The sequence below is a fragment of the Xiphophorus hellerii genome, chromosome 11 (assembly GCF_003331165.1).
Source record: "Xiphophorus hellerii strain 12219 chromosome 11, Xiphophorus_hellerii-4.1, whole genome shotgun sequence".
Lineage (NCBI taxonomy): Eukaryota > Metazoa > Chordata > Actinopteri > Cyprinodontiformes > Poeciliidae > Xiphophorus > Xiphophorus hellerii.
Window position 1 is genome coordinate 13,346,212 of NC_045682.1, and position 18,698 is coordinate 13,364,909.

At 39.2% G+C, this 18,698-nt stretch overlaps 1 protein-coding gene across 2 annotated transcripts in view; it reads right to left on the minus strand.

The window, feature by feature from the left end:
* nyap1 (neuronal tyrosine phosphorylated phosphoinositide-3-kinase adaptor 1) overlaps positions 1-18,698 on the minus strand; it is a 32,318-nt gene that overhangs the window by 8,739 nt on the left and 4,881 nt on the right. Inside the window, exon 2 of one of the 2 annotated variants that reach the window (XM_032576553.1) lies at positions 5,523-5,762. In XM_032576553.1, the coding sequence (XP_032432444.1) occupies positions 5,523-5,710 (188 nt within the window). In that variant the 5' untranslated portion in view covers positions 5,711-5,762. Of the gene's footprint in view, positions 1-3,773; positions 4,502-5,522; positions 5,763-18,698 lie in introns of those variants that run through there. The other variant, XM_032576554.1, reaches the window with a different exon arrangement.

Sequence of the window (18,698 nt, forward strand, 5' to 3'; positions counted from 1 at the left end):
TTACCAAGGCACGATCATTCACCTAAAGTAACAACAGAAACACCAAGTGTCCCATAATTTACCCTGGAGGAGCTGCATAAATCCACAGCTCAATTCAATTCAGTTTACTTACATAATGCCAGTTCATGACAAATCACCTTACAAAAAAATGTCATTACAATCCAATCATACATTCCAGTTGACCACAGCTATCGAACAGAGCAGTCAAGTTCAGTTCGTTATTCAAACTGGTTTATAGGGTTTTCTATCAACTCACTGACTTGCAGCAATCCCTCTTACTGAGAATGCATACAGCGACAGTAGAGAGAAAATTCTCCCTTTTAACAGGAAGAAACCTCCACCTGCTGTGGCCGATGGAAAACTTTGCTAATAGAATAATAACCATTAGCTGCTCATTCCAGAAATATAGCTCTAATGTCTTTTATGCATTTTTTTGTTGGGAGAAAAACGCTGAAAAAAATCTACTTTGCAGTTTGTCGGGAAAAGGGCAAACGTGTGAAAAAAAAGTTGCTCTGCTAAAATGAGACCAGGGTTTGTGAGGTGAAAAACTAACTGAAAATCACCTTGTAAACAACGCCCACACAGTGAGCCATAGTGGTGCCATCGTCATGCTGTGGGGAAGCTTTTCTGCAGTAGAGACAGGAAATCTGGTCCAAATTAACAGAAATGTGGACAGTGCTAAATACAGAGCAAGGAATAAAGAAGAAACGTAACATCCTGCAAACGTGGGGCAAGGGTTAAGCTTCAGAGCTGCACTGTAATTGTTTTCATCAAATCAAATTCGTGCGTTGGAGTGGTCCAAAGAGCACAACTAATTTCAAGAAAGAATCTTTTGAAAGACTTGAAAATTGTATTTCAGAGATACAGACTGAGCTAGAGCTAATTTGCAAAGAAGAATGTGGAACACCTTCAATCTCTCGATGGCTAATGCAGGTAACCCAAAACACTTGGTTCTACAACCAAAAAACATGCATTAGTTTTACATTTCTAACTACTTTATATAAAATTACACATTTTAAGAAAGAGAAGACGTATAGTGCCCTCACAGGACCAGCGTGCCGGGCAATGGGAGCTTACTGTTGGTATTAAACTTCATGAGCATCAACAGAAGGAGCGCTGAGGTTGCTCATCTCTAAGGGAATACACCGGCTCTTATCTTCCCCTCCTGTGGGAGACAGATTGCGCATATGCATGCGTTCTAATATGTGTGCTGAAGCGCCAGAGTTCATTTGCATCTCTTCAAGAATGTTTGTGCCCTTGAATGCCTGTGGAGATGTTCTAGTGACTCCTTGCAATCGACATAGATACTCAAAGGCCAAATTTAGCTCAGGACAGAGGCTGAGCATCTGCCTTCTCGCTGCTTGAAGAGCTCTTTTTTTTTCCTCCTCCCCTTGTTTCTTTTAATGGCAGGAGCTTCAAAACAAGACCAAAGGGCGGCTCTTCAAAGAGTTTCAGGCCTCATGCCTTTTTATTTGCCCTCCTTTTATTGCGGCATAAATCAGCAATTTGCTGTAGCTAAGGTAGAGATAAATCAGAAGATCAATAGCTTCCTCATATGTGTTTTTCAATAATAAAATAAAAGCCAGAAGGCAAGAAGAATAAACTGATGTACATACTGAAAACAGAGATTGGGATTGGAGGGCTTTTCACATGGCTCTTTATCTTAATCATACTCCAACTGGAAATGTCTTCTTGACAATGAATTGGATTGTTTGGAGGAACATAGTGGTGATCTTTGGTTACTGTGGAAACCAGTTTGAAAACAAGACTAGAACAGATAAATCAAAACCAATAAAAGAGACGTTTTAATAAAGTCCAAATATCTAACAGGAAACTCAAGAACCTTGGATTTGGAAACAAACACAACTCCCTCAAACTTCTCCACGCTGTTTCATCTTGATTGTGCAAACTTCATTGTGTTTTTATGTGACTGGCTGCACTTGATTTTATCTATTTAATTATCAGTCATTTCTAGCCTCACATCTACTAAATAAACTTTGTGTTGAGCTTCTAAATTCCTACTTACTATACAAGTACAGTTGCATCATTTTGATGGTTCCATTTTCATCTTTGTTGAGCTTTTTACTGTTTTTACTTTTAGTGGTATTAGTTGTGTGTTACTAGCTTAGCGAGTTTGTTGAATAAACTATCTAGCTGTAAGGTTGAATTATTTTGTTAATAAACTTCTATATAAAAGAGAAGTTGTCTGCATTTATACACACAGCGGTAGCATCTTGCTGCTTATGACTTCCTCTAGTATTTTAATGTATGACCAATAACTGAGACTGAACTACTTGGCTTCCCCAACTTTGTAATATTGATCTAAATTACTAGTTTTATTAATAATTGGCCCTAAAAAATAATAATAGTTTTTCACGGACCAGAAACTAGACCCTTACTAACACAACAGTTTAGTGTTTTTTGGTGTCGCTTTTTAAAGTTGTGCTACACAATGTTGAATTGCATGCTGAGTTAATCATATAGCATACTTCATGTGTTATTGTAGTAAACATTGCTGTGCTTGTTTGGTACATGTCAAACTGGGTTATACTGGATATTTTTAGTACAAATACATGTACTTTACTAAACTCATAATTGTTCATCTTCAGAACAAAGAGAAACATGAACTTTAAAAACAAAACATTTTATCGTTGTTGTAGAAAATCAGTCAGAGAAATAATCTATTATTCGCCCTAATGTCCAAAAATGTTGCTGTTTTTTCTGCCATTCTGTTTTTTAAAATTCTGTGCAGATAAAAATATTAAGACTAGTAGAGTTCAGTTCTGTAGAATTACATTGCATGGAGGAAATGTGGAAAGTCAAACCAGCCAGAAGCAGCTCCACAGCCACAAGTTGAACACTCCTGTCCTAGTCAAAGCATATGACCTCTACTGTCAACATGAAACAATTACAGTTTAAAACTCTTTCACTGAAAGATGTAGTATACTGAATGCTTTTCTTTTGAGTGAAAAATACAGACTTTGCAGAGTTTTCTGATGATATTAATTCCAGTTTAAATGATTCTGCCTGTAGCTGCTAAGTTCCCATTTCTAATTTACTTTTCTGGGTCAAAGTTTAAGTGTGTTTAAGCAGTTAAATCTAAAAAAAAAATAAAAAAAGAAACGGTTTCAGGTCAAATTGCGACAGTTTCATTGACTCCTGTGTAAAGCTGAGGGTGAACAGTGACATCAAGTCTGCAGCTGTCCTCATTCTGTTAGGCCTTACTGACACAGTGCACGATGCCTTTATGGGTTTTACTCTATTTCCATTCCCCTTCTTTGTTGCTGCTGTGGTTGTTTTATTTACAGTAAAACTTTCACCTTCTGTTTCCTCTTGCACTGCTGGAGTAGTGTTTACCAGCATGTGACCCTCAGCTGAAGACACATCCGGAAGCAACAAAAGCAAAAAATAAACTTTCTCATTCATGAATGAGTAACCACAAAGAGAGTCATTTATTGAAGTTAGCAAAGAGGATATAATTCTGTCACTTTAAACATCAAACTTGCTTCACAAATGTTATTTTATTTACTGATTTGTTCTGGTCATGGCTAAGTGTTTTTTAAGGATATTTTATATGTATGTTGTCTGCTTAGGATCCTTTAAAGTGAAGAGACATTTGCTACTCTTGGTCATATTTCTGTGCTGGGATTAATAAAGCTTTGGCTGACAGCAAGGTTTTCTCCCACCAGTCGTCACAACTGGGAATAGTCTGTCTGCCTGTATTAGCGGCATAAGAAATCGACTCTATTTTTAAAACCCATACTGAAACTCACCTTTTTACCATCCTGCAGCTCTCTGCCGTATAATGTGATTTCTCTCCGGAGGCCCTAAGGATGTCAGACTTTGCACTGTCCTCGTCTCTCCTTCAGGATGTTGCCTTTCTTCATCCACGCCTCCTGCATCTGTTATTCCCACTTTCTGTCCCTGTGGCTTCACATCCCACAATCATTCATCGCGTCCCGATCGTCCCACTCGCTGCCCTGTTCCTCAGCTGATTCCGATCCGACCACAACGCTGATCTCTGCTGCTGACATGTGGACTTCTACCTCCCCGTTCGGGGTCACAAAGCACTCGATGGGACTTCTTCTTCATTCCCCTCCACAAACAAGCCGTGAACACAGAGTGCGCTCTGCTGAGCTGTAGGTGACTCACATTTGAACGTCACGTCTCTCCTCTGACGCGCAGATAAACAAGATGCACTCGTTCGCTGCGATGCATTCGCTGTTCAACACAATACTGTCATGTGAGTGTGATGACAGAGTGTTAACACCCTCTGCAGGACGCTAGACTTCACTTGTTTGTGTTTGTGTCAGGGCATTTGTTGGCGTGTTATCAGCTAACGTCTGACTCAATAAAACCAAAGGTAGAAGAGTGAAACTTTAAGCCCTCTTAATTCTGATATTGAACAAAAACTTGCCATTGATAAAGCGGCAAGTCATTTTTTGCCTAGATGAACAAAAGTGGCCTAAAGATACCCTGAGCCACGTTCTTTAAAGGGCCGGTTGTGTCAGAATATACTAATAAAACCAATTAAACTGTTCCTTGTTATTGTTTTAGTGTTGTTTGTTTTTTTGCTATCAGAAATGTAGATTTTGTGGTGCCAATTTAGAAATGTTTATAAGGAATTTTTGTGATATTTTCGCTGTGTGATGTCAAATGTGACCTTTTATATCATATCAATTGTGGATTATAATTTGACATCCAGTAAGGCTGAAGCAGCAGTCACTTAAATTCAATGTTTTTGACCAATTTTGAGAAAATTTGGATTATAAATCAAAAAAGAAATGTGGAGATTGGTTGATTTTGTGTGAATTTTGCAGATTTGTAAAAAACTGGAAGGACTTATTGATGTAATTTGGAGTCTAGAGGGCCACATAAGAAGCTACGGTGGGCCAGATTTGGCCCCCGGGCCTTGAGTTTGACACAGGTGGTCTAGAGGATCATGTCAAAACTTCATGCAGGCCAGATTTGGCTGCAGGCCTTGAGTTTGACACGTGTGCCCTAAGCGTATAGCTACAAAATCTTTCAATGTTTTATTTTATAGTGATTTTATGAAACAGACCAACACAAAAGAAACATATAACTGTAAAGCAAAAGGAAAATGATACATGATCTTACAACCACCTCCCTCCTTTACTCTGCTTCTGCTAAATACACTCAGCAGAATACTTTGGAGGGGGTTCCACTATGACAGAATTTGTCAAAGTTTAATGGGATATTAATGTTTTTGTTAAAACAGCAATTTCATATCTACTTATATAATAGAGCTTTTCATTGGTTTGGACTCCGCTCTATCTCATCTCGAACTATACACAGTATTTCTCACCTTGCGGTACACTTTTAACTTCTGCATGAACTAAGGTGTAAATTCACATGAAACCTCTTTGACTTTATGAACTGCACTTGGAATAAGGATTTTAAAATTAACCTCTTTCACTCTCACTAAGAGGTTTAAGTTTCCTCCAAGCGGAGCCTTGCTGTAATCCCGAACATGCGGCGCTCCTGTGCGCTCAGCCACTCACCTTTTCTTACTTCCCTCTTGCTCTTTCTGCCTCCAGTCCAAGCGACTCTTACGATACAGCAGGTTCATGTCGCTGCAGGATCGCTCCTCCTCGCAGCCTATCACAGTGCAGTGTAGCCGCTTGCTTCGCCTCTCTATGTCACGCAAGAAATGCTCGACTGCCACATCCTGGGCAGAGCCAGAGCTCATGGTACAGGAGAAGACTCTGGAGGAGCGGATGTATGCCAAAGGCGGCTCCCCTCTAAAAGAGAATGAAAACAAGAACAATGTGTATGAGCATGAATCATCGAAAGAACTTTGTCTAGTAGCTTCTCAGGCTGATTGAAGCCGACAAGACTGACAGCTGTTACACACAGTGTGTGGAAACAACAAATGAAACCCAAGTGAAACCAAATAATTAGCAGCACGTGAAGAGAGGCAGTTCATTACAATGCTTATTGGGTTATATTAAACCATCCTGTCCATTACTGCAACTGACAGCCGTCACAGCGGGGAGACAGCGATGCATGCATGATGAAAGTTGCTGTTTTGTTTACCCTGACTACAAGTGTATTTATACTTTCATTATCCAGTTATGAATATTTGAGTAAGCAGGGTAACTCAGCTGCGGAGCAGCTTTGGCTGCAGGCCCTGTGATGGCCTATCTAAGCTCGCCTGCTAAGCAGACAGTAATGTGGTTTGTCATATGTAGCGCACGCACAGCTTCCCATTCACGTTAACCCTATGAGAAAACAGGCTTGTTGTGGGGCAGATATTTGAGAGTCCAACAGTGTATTCATGTCAGAGGATGTGAGTTTGCAGCGCAGTTGGTGAAGAAAGGAACAGCTGTCAGCTGATGCAGCATGATGCCAGTGTTTTTCCATCAGAAACAGAGTTCACATGTGTCTTAGTGGAGAACGCCGAGGTGTTTTCGCTGGTTCCACTCGAGTTGTGCAGAATCTTTTGACAAGTCAATCTGAATATGTTACCGGATGTGGAAGCTTGTGTGATTAGAAGATTTAGCGATGCAAAAAAGTTTTGTTTTTTTCCTTACGCAGATAAAACTTTTACTGAACATTTGAAACTCTCCATTTGAGAAACTGAAAATAAAAGTTTGTAAGCTGCAGAGCTACAAAAAAAGAGACTTTTTTCAAATCCTTTCATATCATAGCAACCACAAAGTATACTTTAGGGATTATATGCGGCAAGATACACTCTGTGATGTAAAATTGTGAAGTTGAAGAAAAATTGTACATGGTTTTCAGATTTTTTTTTTTTTAAATAAAAATCTGAAAAGTGTGGCATACATTTATGCTGTCCTGAGTCAACCCTTGATGCTGTTGTAGCTGCAATGTCCATTCAGTACTTTGCAAAATAGCTCAAAATCAGTCAGACTGGACGGATGAATTTTAAAATCTTGTCACAGATTATCTAATAAATTTAGGTCTTTACTTTGACTAGGCCATTTAACAATGCAATAAAATATTTCACATCTGTTTCAAACTTTCGCACAGGCTTACTCTGACCTGTCTCCATTACTCATTATTGTTGAGGGCTTCGTGGACCATCTGTAATTATACCAATTTAAATTACACACAGCCAAAAACAATTTACTAGGTAGGTGTTTTTTTTAAGAGAGTTGGCTGTGCTAAATGGTATTTATCATATTAGAGTAAAGGGGGTGAACACGGATTTTTTAAGCAAATTTTTTTTTTTTTTTTTTTTTTTTTTACATTTTTGTAAAAATAATTTAAAGATTCTTCTTGCTATGGCTTTATTTTAAACTTGTCTGTTATAAAGTTATAAAATCAGTGTGTGAATGCTTTTGCAAGGCACTCTGTGCTAAACCAGTGGCTGAATTATAACATCATGCTCCTTTGAGGACATATTTAAGCAACATTTAGAGACCGTAAAACTTAAATGACAACCCTCTTGATTCTGTAGATCATCACCACCGTTTAACTTATATTAACCATTACTATGCCATCTTAAAAACTCACATAAACTGTCAACCATGACTTTCCATAAAGACAGAAGCTAAACAGTGGAAGCATCAGGCATCGTCGACGGGGCCAGGCAGAGTGCTGATCTGTGTGTGATTTTATTTGTCGTGGCCACAGTGTGTCATCCAGTGTGACAGCGTTGCTTCTGCTATTCCTGTATCCCACAGCCCTGACCACAACCTCAACCACTGCTGCTTCCATGCTTGCTGACTCAATGTTAATTAGGTTAGAGAGCAGCGACTGGAGGTGGGGCTTTCGCTAAGTGTGGCTTTGATTTTGGTTTCTGGGATCTGGCAGCTGAGCCGACAGGCCCACAATTGTTGCATTATGCACTGGGGGGGATTGGTTTACAATTAACCAGTCAGACGGAACATGCAACACTCCATATTCCTCATTAGACATTTCCGTATTAAGACAAACCTCCAAAATACAAGCTGCGCTCAGTCCCTTCATGAGACAACTGAACTCGGAGCATTTAGCAAGTGGTTTCAGGGGCATCTGCAGGGTCAGGAGTCGCATGAATTCCTTGTTAGGACCAGAAGGCAGATGGAGTCATGATTCACGCAATTCAATCTGCATGCAATGCTGCATACTACTCATTCATGAACATGAGCAAATGCAAGCACACACCTACTACGCCCCACAAGCCCCCTCACATGCCAAACACACACACGTACATGTGGTGTGAAGCAACAACAGCAGATCCACTGCATCTGATTCAAATGTTAGTTCATGTTAACAGAGAAAACAGAGAACAAAATATCTAGAGTGCCTTGTAAAAATACTTATTTAACTTGTCACGTCACTATAAACTGAAAAGTGTGGCACAGCTTTATCCCTGACATGTCTGCTGTGCTCCTTGGTCTTCTAGATGCTTTGTGTTTGCTTCGTTTTCAGCACAGTTTTAATTACGATCAGATTTCTCAATAATCAGAATTCAGAGGGAAATTGGGCAAAAATACATTTAATTTAAGGGCATCAGATTGTAGGGGAATTCATATGAATCACATTTCAGTTTGTGTGGAAAAAAACAGCAACAAAAAACATGTATTGCTTCCATTTCACAATTATGCATGACTTTGTGACGTTTGCGTTCACAACTGGACACGATTTGTGGAGAAATGTAACACTTTTGAGCGGTACTGTGTCATAAAAAGTAATGGAGGTCCATTTTCTATGTTGAGAAAAGCTTTCAGGAGGCAGAGAATATGTTCATGCAGTTATGATATTAGCCTTCATCTTTCACTAGTAATGAACTTAACACTTTGGTACGGTTTTGTGGTGCAGACCTCTGCCCTCCAGCAGTCATCACAGCTGTAGGTCCAAGTAGAGCTGCAGCACCAAGCTGTGAGTGGCACAGTAACACCACTGTGCAGACGGACACATCATAGCACCATCCTGACCTTGAATAGGTCACACCACATTCAAAATAACCACTTATTTCCACTGGGCTGCATTGTGTATTTGTGGAAATTGAACTTTAAATGGCGCAATTAAAATGAGACTTTCCCTATTCACACAGCAGTTAGCTTTAAAGGGCTAGCAAACAGCACAGGACATATTGTACCAGGAGCGACAAGCTTCTCAAAGAGTCAGCTGGGTTCGCATTTTGTCGTTGCTTACATTATTAATTATTGCAATTTAAGTTTGGAAATTATTAAGTGATAAAAAGCTGCAGTGAGCGTAAAAACAATTTTTAAAAAATCAAACATATATGGCAGCGCTTATTTAGCCGTGCTCACATATCACAGCAGTTCATGTAAAGCGATTTCCAGCAATTCAACCTGTCAGTCAAAAGTGTAGTTTGTCATAAAGTGAGAAAAAAAAAAACAAGGAGAAAATAGCGCTAAACACTGAGGAGAAGAATGAGACAGCCAGAGAGCAGGGGATACTGAGGCAGCGCCACAGCGACGGGAGGGGCGTTTGGTAAAAGATAAAAAATAAATTAAAAATTAAAAATGGGGGAAGCCGACAAACGGAGAGCAAGAATAAGATTAATATACTCTGGTGAAAACCGCGTCACATCCAGACTGACTCCGAGGCGTACCTGAGTCGGAGACTAATAAAACAGAGGGAGCCATGAGGAAGAGAGGATAAAGAAATACTGAAAGGCAGTCAGACTGAGAATGGGGGTAGGGAGGTGAAATCAAGCCGCTCACATTGTGTGTGGTCTCCTAGCAACACTCGCATTTCTTCCTCCGCCGCTGAATGCGCGACGCAGGACGTCAGGCTCGCCGTGCGGCTCGATACCTGGGTGAAACTTTGCAGGAGCGTCAGTCGCACCGCGTCCTCCATCATCGATGGCGTGCGCAACTCTGGAGTGATGAAAGTATCTGCGTTCATCAGCCGCAGTGATGCAAACAGTGATGACGCGCCGACCTTCACACGGCATATAGGTTTTAAACATGCAGAAATATCTCAGCAATAGAGGGTTATAAAAATGTTTCTTAGCGCCTTGATCCATCTGCATTCTGGATTACTGGAAAGTCAACGTGATTCCCCTGACCTCACCTCAGCTCTATATTTATAAAGATATGAAGGATTACCAACTATTCAGTAACTTTCAGTCACTGGAATGAGAGTCCTGATGTGAAGTGCTTATTGATTGTGGATTTAAAAAGGAAGAAATGAAGATGAAAATGCTCTTTGTCTATGATGCTTCCCTCTTTTCAAATTAATTAACAGCAATAATTTGGGTTATTTAGCTTGACATTAGAGAAAAAAATGGGGGGTTATTTTTTTAAAAAGTTTATTTATAGGTGGCAATTTCAAACTAAATTCTTAATTAGCAAGGTAATATTTAGCTGGCTAACTCAATATTTGTAAACTAAATATTGAGTTAGCAAGTTAAATAGTTTAAAGAAGTGAATATTTAGTTTGAAACTGTGACATTTGTAAGTGATTAATAACATTGTAAAAATATGGCTGAAAACATTTTTTCCTCCACATTTTTTTCTGACAACTGACACTACCTTAGAGCACATGCTATTTGTTCTTGATGTTACCAGAAACCACTACAACTTATACGAATCATTTTAGACAAAATTCACTCTTTCAGCAGTGAGCAGTCTTCTGCTGGCCAGACAGCACACAGGCTTCTTAAACCTGCACCGAGTCATTCTATGCTGACTTTAAAGTTCATTATTGTGTAGCAGTACCAACGTTGATGTCTTTTATTAGGAAAAATTCATACATGTGGTAACTTAGGAGTTACTATCAACCGGTTCAGATGGTGCTCTCAAAGGGAATACATATTTTGCTCCTTTTTGCAACAAAAAAATTGCTTGCTAAACAAACAGGGAATGCCAGCTTTTTTTTATGCCTTTATGCCTTGTAGCGACCACACCCTCCTTGAGTGCTGGTTTGGATGTCACAGGATCCACTGACTTAGGGGAGACTGGGATCACCTGAGTCTATTCATGCCAGCATTCACAAAAATAAGAGTTTAATTACTTTTGCTATGACTTGGTGTTCTGCCTCCCTTCAGTTTGTTATGGTTTCTAGCCAGCCCTGACAGCCTTGTCCCAAAAACTGCGAGGATTTCCCACACTTTGTCTGGCTGTATATCTTGCTGTTTATGTTCCAGAGATTTGGCTCATACCCAGAAGCAGGGAAGAAAGAAAAGAAGGTTCTCATCAAAGGAAACCAATTCAATGCCAATCAAACTATGCAGTTTAGTTTTGGCCAACGGGGAATTTGAGAGAAACACAAAAATCTCACCTACACTTGTGGATGCATCCTTCTAGTTGCTGAGGAGAGTTTACTCACCAAAAAAACTAACCAAACAAGCCACTAGTTACATGGTGACACAAGTTTATTTTGCTTTTTGCAAGTACATAAAAGTTTGCAAAATATTAATGGGCAGATTTCTCACACTTTCTGTTTACAGCAGCTAAACTTGCAATGGGAAATTGTTGATCTTAACATTTGGTCAGTGGGATAATTTATGCTGCATCAAATTTACCAAAACAGTTTTGTCCACTAATTCTATCCAGCCCCACCTATGCATAAAAAAATATTCCTTAGATATAATATAAGGGCAATATCATCATCACCAAGTGAATTTGTTTCATTTTATATGTGATGAATGAGTTGAGAAGCTATTTTTGTTTAAAAAATAAATTTAAAAAAACCTCTGAAATGACTTGTGTTTTGTTTAACAACATGAAACAAAAGGAAGCCCCAAAGACATTCGCTCAAATATACATGTATTTAGATTTTCCTCCCTCAGCGTTGTACAAATTGAGTGCTCTCTAAATTTTTCACGAACCGCGACCAGAAATATCCTCCAAAAAGCTTTCCCTAATCGTGCTTGGCCCCGTGTGACCAGGATAAAGACTTAAAAACTCTCTGAAATGCTCAGTATGTGTCGCACGCATGCACATATTACTTCCACCGTGTATGTGCATAAGTCAACACCTGTACCGAGTGTGGATCATGAATAGTGTATAACATGGAGAGTTGCAGGAAGCTGCTATAAAAAAAAAAAAAAAAATCTAACGAGTTCTTGAAATTTGAGATGAATGTGTAATCTCTGTCTTTGGTCAAAAGAGACAGGCGTGTCAGTGACCTCCCGATCTCCATTTCCCACCTTGGCTTGCTCTCACCTCTGTCCCCTTCTGCTGGGATCTGCAGCAACCAAGGTGACCTACTGCACTTAGCATATATGAGCTCAGAGCAGCTTAAAGATGTCGAACCTCTTCTTCTTATTCTGCTGTTCATCATATAAGAGAAAAGAGGCAGGCTTGCGAATGGCATGCGAGCAGAAAACAGTAAAAGGAGTAAACCCAGAACAATAAAGCTGGAAAAAGAAACATGTTCAGCCTGTGAGCAGCGTCCGTTCTGTCTCTGGACAACGACAACGACCAACATTTCCAGACGAAAGAGTAAAAAAACATAACCGAGGTGTCACGTGATACACAAAACCATGGTCCATCTTTGTGTTTGTTGGGTGTTTTTTCCGTCTGCTAGCTGAAACCCAGACACAGCGGCATCGTACATGGCGCTGCAGGGAAAAGAGCGAGGCTGAAAAACTCCTTAATGCTCACGTTTGTGCATGAGGAGAAAAGCTCCTCTCTGCAGCTGCACACGCTTCACTGAGCCAGCATCCTTCTCCTGACCAAGATCGGATTTTTTTTGGGGGGGGGGGGGGTGAACAACCCTTCAGTGCTTCCTGTTTCTCTTTGTCCAGCTTCAGGTTTTACTTTAAAGATTAACATTTACCTTTACAATGCCATGAAAAAGGTCTCCTTCTGTTTTTGCTGGTCTGTAAAACTTACTAGCTCACTGAACAAATTTTAATGAAGCAAAGATGACCTGAATAGATTTAAAATGCAGCTTTCAAATAAGGATTTCATTTATTAACGGGGAAAAAAAGCAAAACAAACCTGGCCTGATGTGAAAAAGTAATTGTCTCCTAAACCAAATAACTGATTTTACAAAAACACTCAAACGTAGTTGTTGTTGTAAATCACTGTGGAACATTTTTGACCTGGTCTTCTTTACAGAACTTTGTAATTCAGCCACTTTGGAGACTTTTACAGCAATAACAGCCCATTTAAGGTCATATCATGAGTTAGGTCAGGACTTTGACTAGACCTTGTGCTTTGGATAATTGTCCTGTTGAAAAACCGAAGTGGATTTCAGCGTTGTCGAAAATTGATGGCTCGATATTCTCTTTGATGATATTCTAGTAGACAGCAGGATTTGTACCTCCACTGTTTTCAGCAACAGGGAGTCCCACATCAACACTCTACCACCTCTGTGTTTCTGCACACACACACACACACACACATATATATATATATACAAAGTCTGTTAGTTTTATGCAAGTCTGCAGTATTTTTTGCCAAATGTCTTGCAGATCATTGAGTTCTTTGCCTAGCAACTCTCACATTGATACAATTTTAGTCAGTCACTCTTTTTTATCGTCAAATTATGAACACTGATCTTAACCAAGGAAAGTGATGTCTGCACTAATTTAGATGTTGCTCTTTGTTCTGTTAAGTTATTTCTTGATTCTGCAGGTCAGGCAGTAATTTCATCAGGGTGTGAGCTGTGGAAGTGAATTCAGCTTTCTAAATAGAAAATTATATCATAAATTCACAAGTGGCAATTAAATTTTCACACAGGCTCAGACTGGTTTGGAGAGCTTCTCCCTCTTATAATTGAATTTTATTATTTAAGAAGTACATTTTGTGCCCATTTGTTTCACTGTCCTCTAATTTTAAAGTTGTTTGATGATCTGTAATATTAAAAGTGTGACAAAAAAGCAAAAACTGAACAAATCCGTGAGTTTTTTTCTATAACATTATAAATCTTTAATTAAAGCAACCCATGCAGAAACAACTGCTTATGAACCAACATGATGTAAAGATTTTTTTTATACATCTATAAGAAGCCTAACGCTCTATATCCTGTAGCACCAGGCTGTCCCTGCCACAACATGACAAACCTCATAAACTATTCAGCAACAATTAGGCAAAGTCCAATAGCCCAAAGCGAAACAGGAATCAGATGAACATCACAGTGCACTTTACATACGATTTGCCTCACAGCTGTTCTTTGTGGGCTTGACTCACATCTTCCCAGAGATGATGGCACAAGCAAAACAAAACAAAACATAACATGCCTTAGAAAGCTTTATTTGAGGGGGAATAATCAGCTGTCAGTGTTTGAAAAGGATAAAATACACAGGAAAAACCAGCAAGGTGCAATTTTGTTGACCTAAAGGAAATTAGATGTAACAAAAATCAAATGTTTTTAAGTCTGTTTAACGATTGTTCTTAGTGGATAACCCTGAACGTAATAAATTAATAAGTAAATAAATAAATTAGCTTTTTTTAAATATACAATCAACCAATATACCCACACTTATCTGGGTTTCAGTCTATGGGTTTGGTTGAAATAATCAAATGTGCCGTTACTGGTTCTCACTTTAACTGGGTTAGTCAAGCTCAAAGCTGATCGATTTTCTAGAGTTAATCATATTTATTAAGCCGTTTGAGTTTGATCATCATTTTTTCATTAATTCAGCACAACAAGCACACTCTACCCACCAATTTATTAAGTACATCCATCCAATGGCTTGTAAAAACAGAGTGAATCAGCCAATCACATGGCATGAACTCATCTCATTTCTGCTCAGTTTTATGCCCCCTGCTGCATTTGTCGAATGGCTTTTCTTTTAACTGGCTGGTGATGTCACAGCAGCGTTGGTGTGATTAGCAAAGCCAGGTAGGCCACGAGTGGTCGTTCAACGTTTGAATCAACCTCCTCCTTTCAGCTCAAAAATCCCCCGCTAAGCGGGTCACAGCGTAGGCTGTCTAGGATAAGCAAACGCATACCCACACACCACTCTCCCACCTCATTCTTTTCTTTCTCCTGGCCCGGTTATTTCAGCCCAACACTGTTCACCAGCATTTTAGTAGTAGATTATAAGTGGCTCACTTTAAATTTAAAGACGGGACCGTGCAGAACGTGAAACGAAAGCGTGACAAAGTCACCAGACTCACTACAGCGTCACTTGAAGTGCCTTTCACACCACTCGAACTTTTTCAAATTTTGTTATGCTACAGAAAACCCATTATGCGATAGTCCAACACAAGGTAACGCAAAAAGCAGGAAATGATTTTCAATTGTTTTTTTTACAACAAAACGTCTGAAAAATGTGATTGTGTTTGTAGGATCACCTTTCACTGCGACCAGAGTTACGCATCGCTGGGGATATGACACAACCAGGCAGACGGACATTTTTTTCTCTTTCTTTTTGAGAACCAAGACAAGCTCAACCACACCGGATAGACGGCATATAAACATCAATTTTCAGCTCTTGCCACAGATTCTCACTTAGATTTATTTTGGGCCATTCCAATACATCAATATAGTTTGAAATAAAGATTTTTATTGCAGCTCTGGCTGCATCCTTAGGGTTGTTTTCTCACTGAAAAGTGATTGTTGTTTTTGCACACCCTAACAGACTCTCCCCCACAGCATGATACTGCCAACACCATGCTTCACACTGGGGATGGTATTTTAAAGTTTTTGATCCTTCCACTTCATGTGTATATGCTGAATATATGTGATTTTGCAATAAATGCCAATAAAACAGACTGAGGTTTGAACTGCAGTCTGGAAAATATGGCAAGTTTAAATTAGTGTAAATACTTTGCATTGCATTGTGTGTCTTCTGCTGTTTTGGCTGCCTTGTAAAAGCTTTTAAAGTATCAGACAAGTTAATGTCAATCATCTGCTTTATTGGCTCTACATGAGTGACTGACAGGTTCTCAGCCCAGGGCCTCAATCGGGCAATTTGTTTTCTTGTCATTAGATTGTTCAGGCAACTGACAGAAATTTTAAAAAAGGGGCAAATGTCAGGTGATCACAGATTACAGACATTAAAGTACCCAAAGGTGTCAGTGTTTAGCTAATTTTACTATAATTGTGGGATTGGACACCTGGCAGATAAAAAATGTGACTGAATTGTCATCAGACGCATGAATCCATGTGATCTTCAACGGTGAGACAACTTCTGTGCAATGTCTTCTTCTAAAAACACATTTGTCTTGTGAACAGGCTGTTGTACGAGAGTGAAACGTCTCTGTGTTATTTGCAATGTATTGCTGGTAAAAAAAACAACAAAAAAAAACAACAACATTAAGAGACTTCTCGAATCTGTCTCTGATGAATGAGGCAAAAAGGCCATAAGAAGTCCGGCTTGCAGTTGGCCAAAATCATGCGCTTAATATCACAGCTACAAGTTTAGATAAAAACATGCGCCACCTCGTGCTGGTCTGTCACTAAAAAATACCCCAAAATCCACTGAAGTTTGTGGTAAAAAAGTGAAAGAGCTATAAATACTTTTTGAAGGCCCAGCAACTCCTTTGGGGTCTGTGAAATTTGAAATCTAAAACATGCTTGTTTTCAGAATCAATAAGTGGAGAGTTTATTTCGCTGACAGGTAGCCAAGCATGTGGGATACATTTCAGTGTGAGGCACGATTGCTCTGACATTTACAAAGCATGCTGAAGATATACTACAGTTCAGATTTGCATTTCTTTAAGTTGCTGCGTGCCGGCGCCTCCTTCACAGACTGCTCCTGTTGTGTTGAGTTCTTTCGCTGCTTCACTCTGACCTTTAGCAAACTAGCAGACAATAAATTACGTCTATAAGAGATTTCTGAGCGCCTTCTGCTCCCCATCAGTTTCAGATACGTTTTAATATAGTGACATCTTAGTGGAGGAAGGGTCGGGCAACATATTCTTCACTGTTTGTAGCATCTGCCAGCCACCAGGAAGAAGTTTCCACCTCTTCTAAGTTTTCTGAAAAACATTCAAGGTCTTCTGAAGGTCTTAGCATAAATGTAGAACATTAATGAGAGCAACCACATTAACACACTAAGCTGGGCCAAGCAGTTTGCATTTCTAAGCATGTACATTAAAATTATACAAGTACTTTAGGGCTAAAAGCTTAGTTTAGATATACAAAAAAAGAATAATAATAATTGCTGTACCTTATCTTATTGAATAATCCTGTAAAACCAGCAAACACAAAGTAGTTAAAATGGCTTCAGACTGGGCTCTCAGTGCCGAGAAGAGGGGAAGAGCTGCTGGTGCCCAACTTTATTTATTTTGCATAGTACCATGCAAATGACTTTGAAAGGTTTAATGAGAGGAAAACAGAGGGAAATGAACAAAGATGAGTTGCCTCAAGGAAATCATTACCACACATCATTACCCTTGACTACACTCTGCAGTGAAAACTGGATACCATAAGACGCTTACTATCCAGAAAGAAGGGCCTTTAAAAGGAGCATTTAATTTGAAATCCCATTGGTTAATTTGCCCGCATGCATCCCAGTCATCTTCAGCTCAGACGTAGAGCAGACATGTATGAGCTTTTAAAAGCCGGAGCACTCTGGGAGAAAAAAAAAAAAAAAAAAACATTCAATAATGTGACTGCAGAGGGAGCTCCCAGATGAAGCAAGAGAAGTAAGTGGCTATTTGTAAAGCTAAACGAAGCCCCTTCATCCTCATCCTCATTTTGTGCAGGAGACCTCTGCACAAAATGCCATGCTTTTTTTCCCTCCATCAGATCATGCATCCAGTGCATCAGAAACAACACAACAAAAATTATGTTGCATACGTCATATGTATATTAAAGTAATACTAGAAGCTATGGCAACACTTTATTTGAGTGTTGCCATTATTTGGGGTGTGAATAAGACTGACGTAAACATGAAAGAGTCTTTATGACTGTTGACATGAAGTGTCATTTGGTGTTTAACGACACCTTTAATGCAAAGTTGACCATTTTGATGGACTTAATACAAGTTTTAAAGCAACTTTGTATTAAAAGTGCCATTATTTACCAAATGACACTTCATGACAAGTCATAAACATTCATAAAAACTCTTTCATGTTCACAACATGTGTTACGCCATGTTTATGATCATGTCATGTCAGTCTTATGCACACCCCGTCAAATAAAGTGCTACCGAAACTATTTATTTGTTCTTGTAGAAAGAAAGAAAGAAAATTGTAGTGGTTTTGAAACAGTCTACATGTCTCCATGTTTTTATCGCGCGTGCAAGTCAGAGTTTCGTGTTAGGGAGCGCAGGTACGAAGCGAAGAGCCAGTGAAGACAGCAGACAAATGAGGAAAGTATCTACAGATGTCTGAGGCAGCATTTGTAACCAGGACATGGTTGGTTAAATGGCGTGCCCTTTAATCAAGGCGCCATCAGGAAGAACCTTTACCTTTACACCTATTTATAATGAGCGGTGTGACCGATGTGAGACACTGAAAAGGTAGTAGTAGTAATCTACAAAATGCAGTCTTACAGAGAACTTGATTAAAACTGGGGCTGTTATACTAGTGAATATCACTGACATAAAAAAAAACAGTATCTGCTTCAAGATAAGCTGATAGAACAAGTTAAAATTAATATTAAATATGAATATTTTTTTGGCTCAGCACTAGGAAACATCGTCATTAAAAACATAAAGGCATGCATATTAAACACATCCACACTATTCTATTTGTTTTACCATTAGCAACTGGATTTCATCAATAATGCATTTTCCTTTCATTATTTACTCTTTGATGAGTACGAAATAGAAATAAATTGTTTGTTACTTTAAACACAACATTAAATATTCCTGGTTGAGGAACTTGTAGCTGTCAGTTCAGATTCAT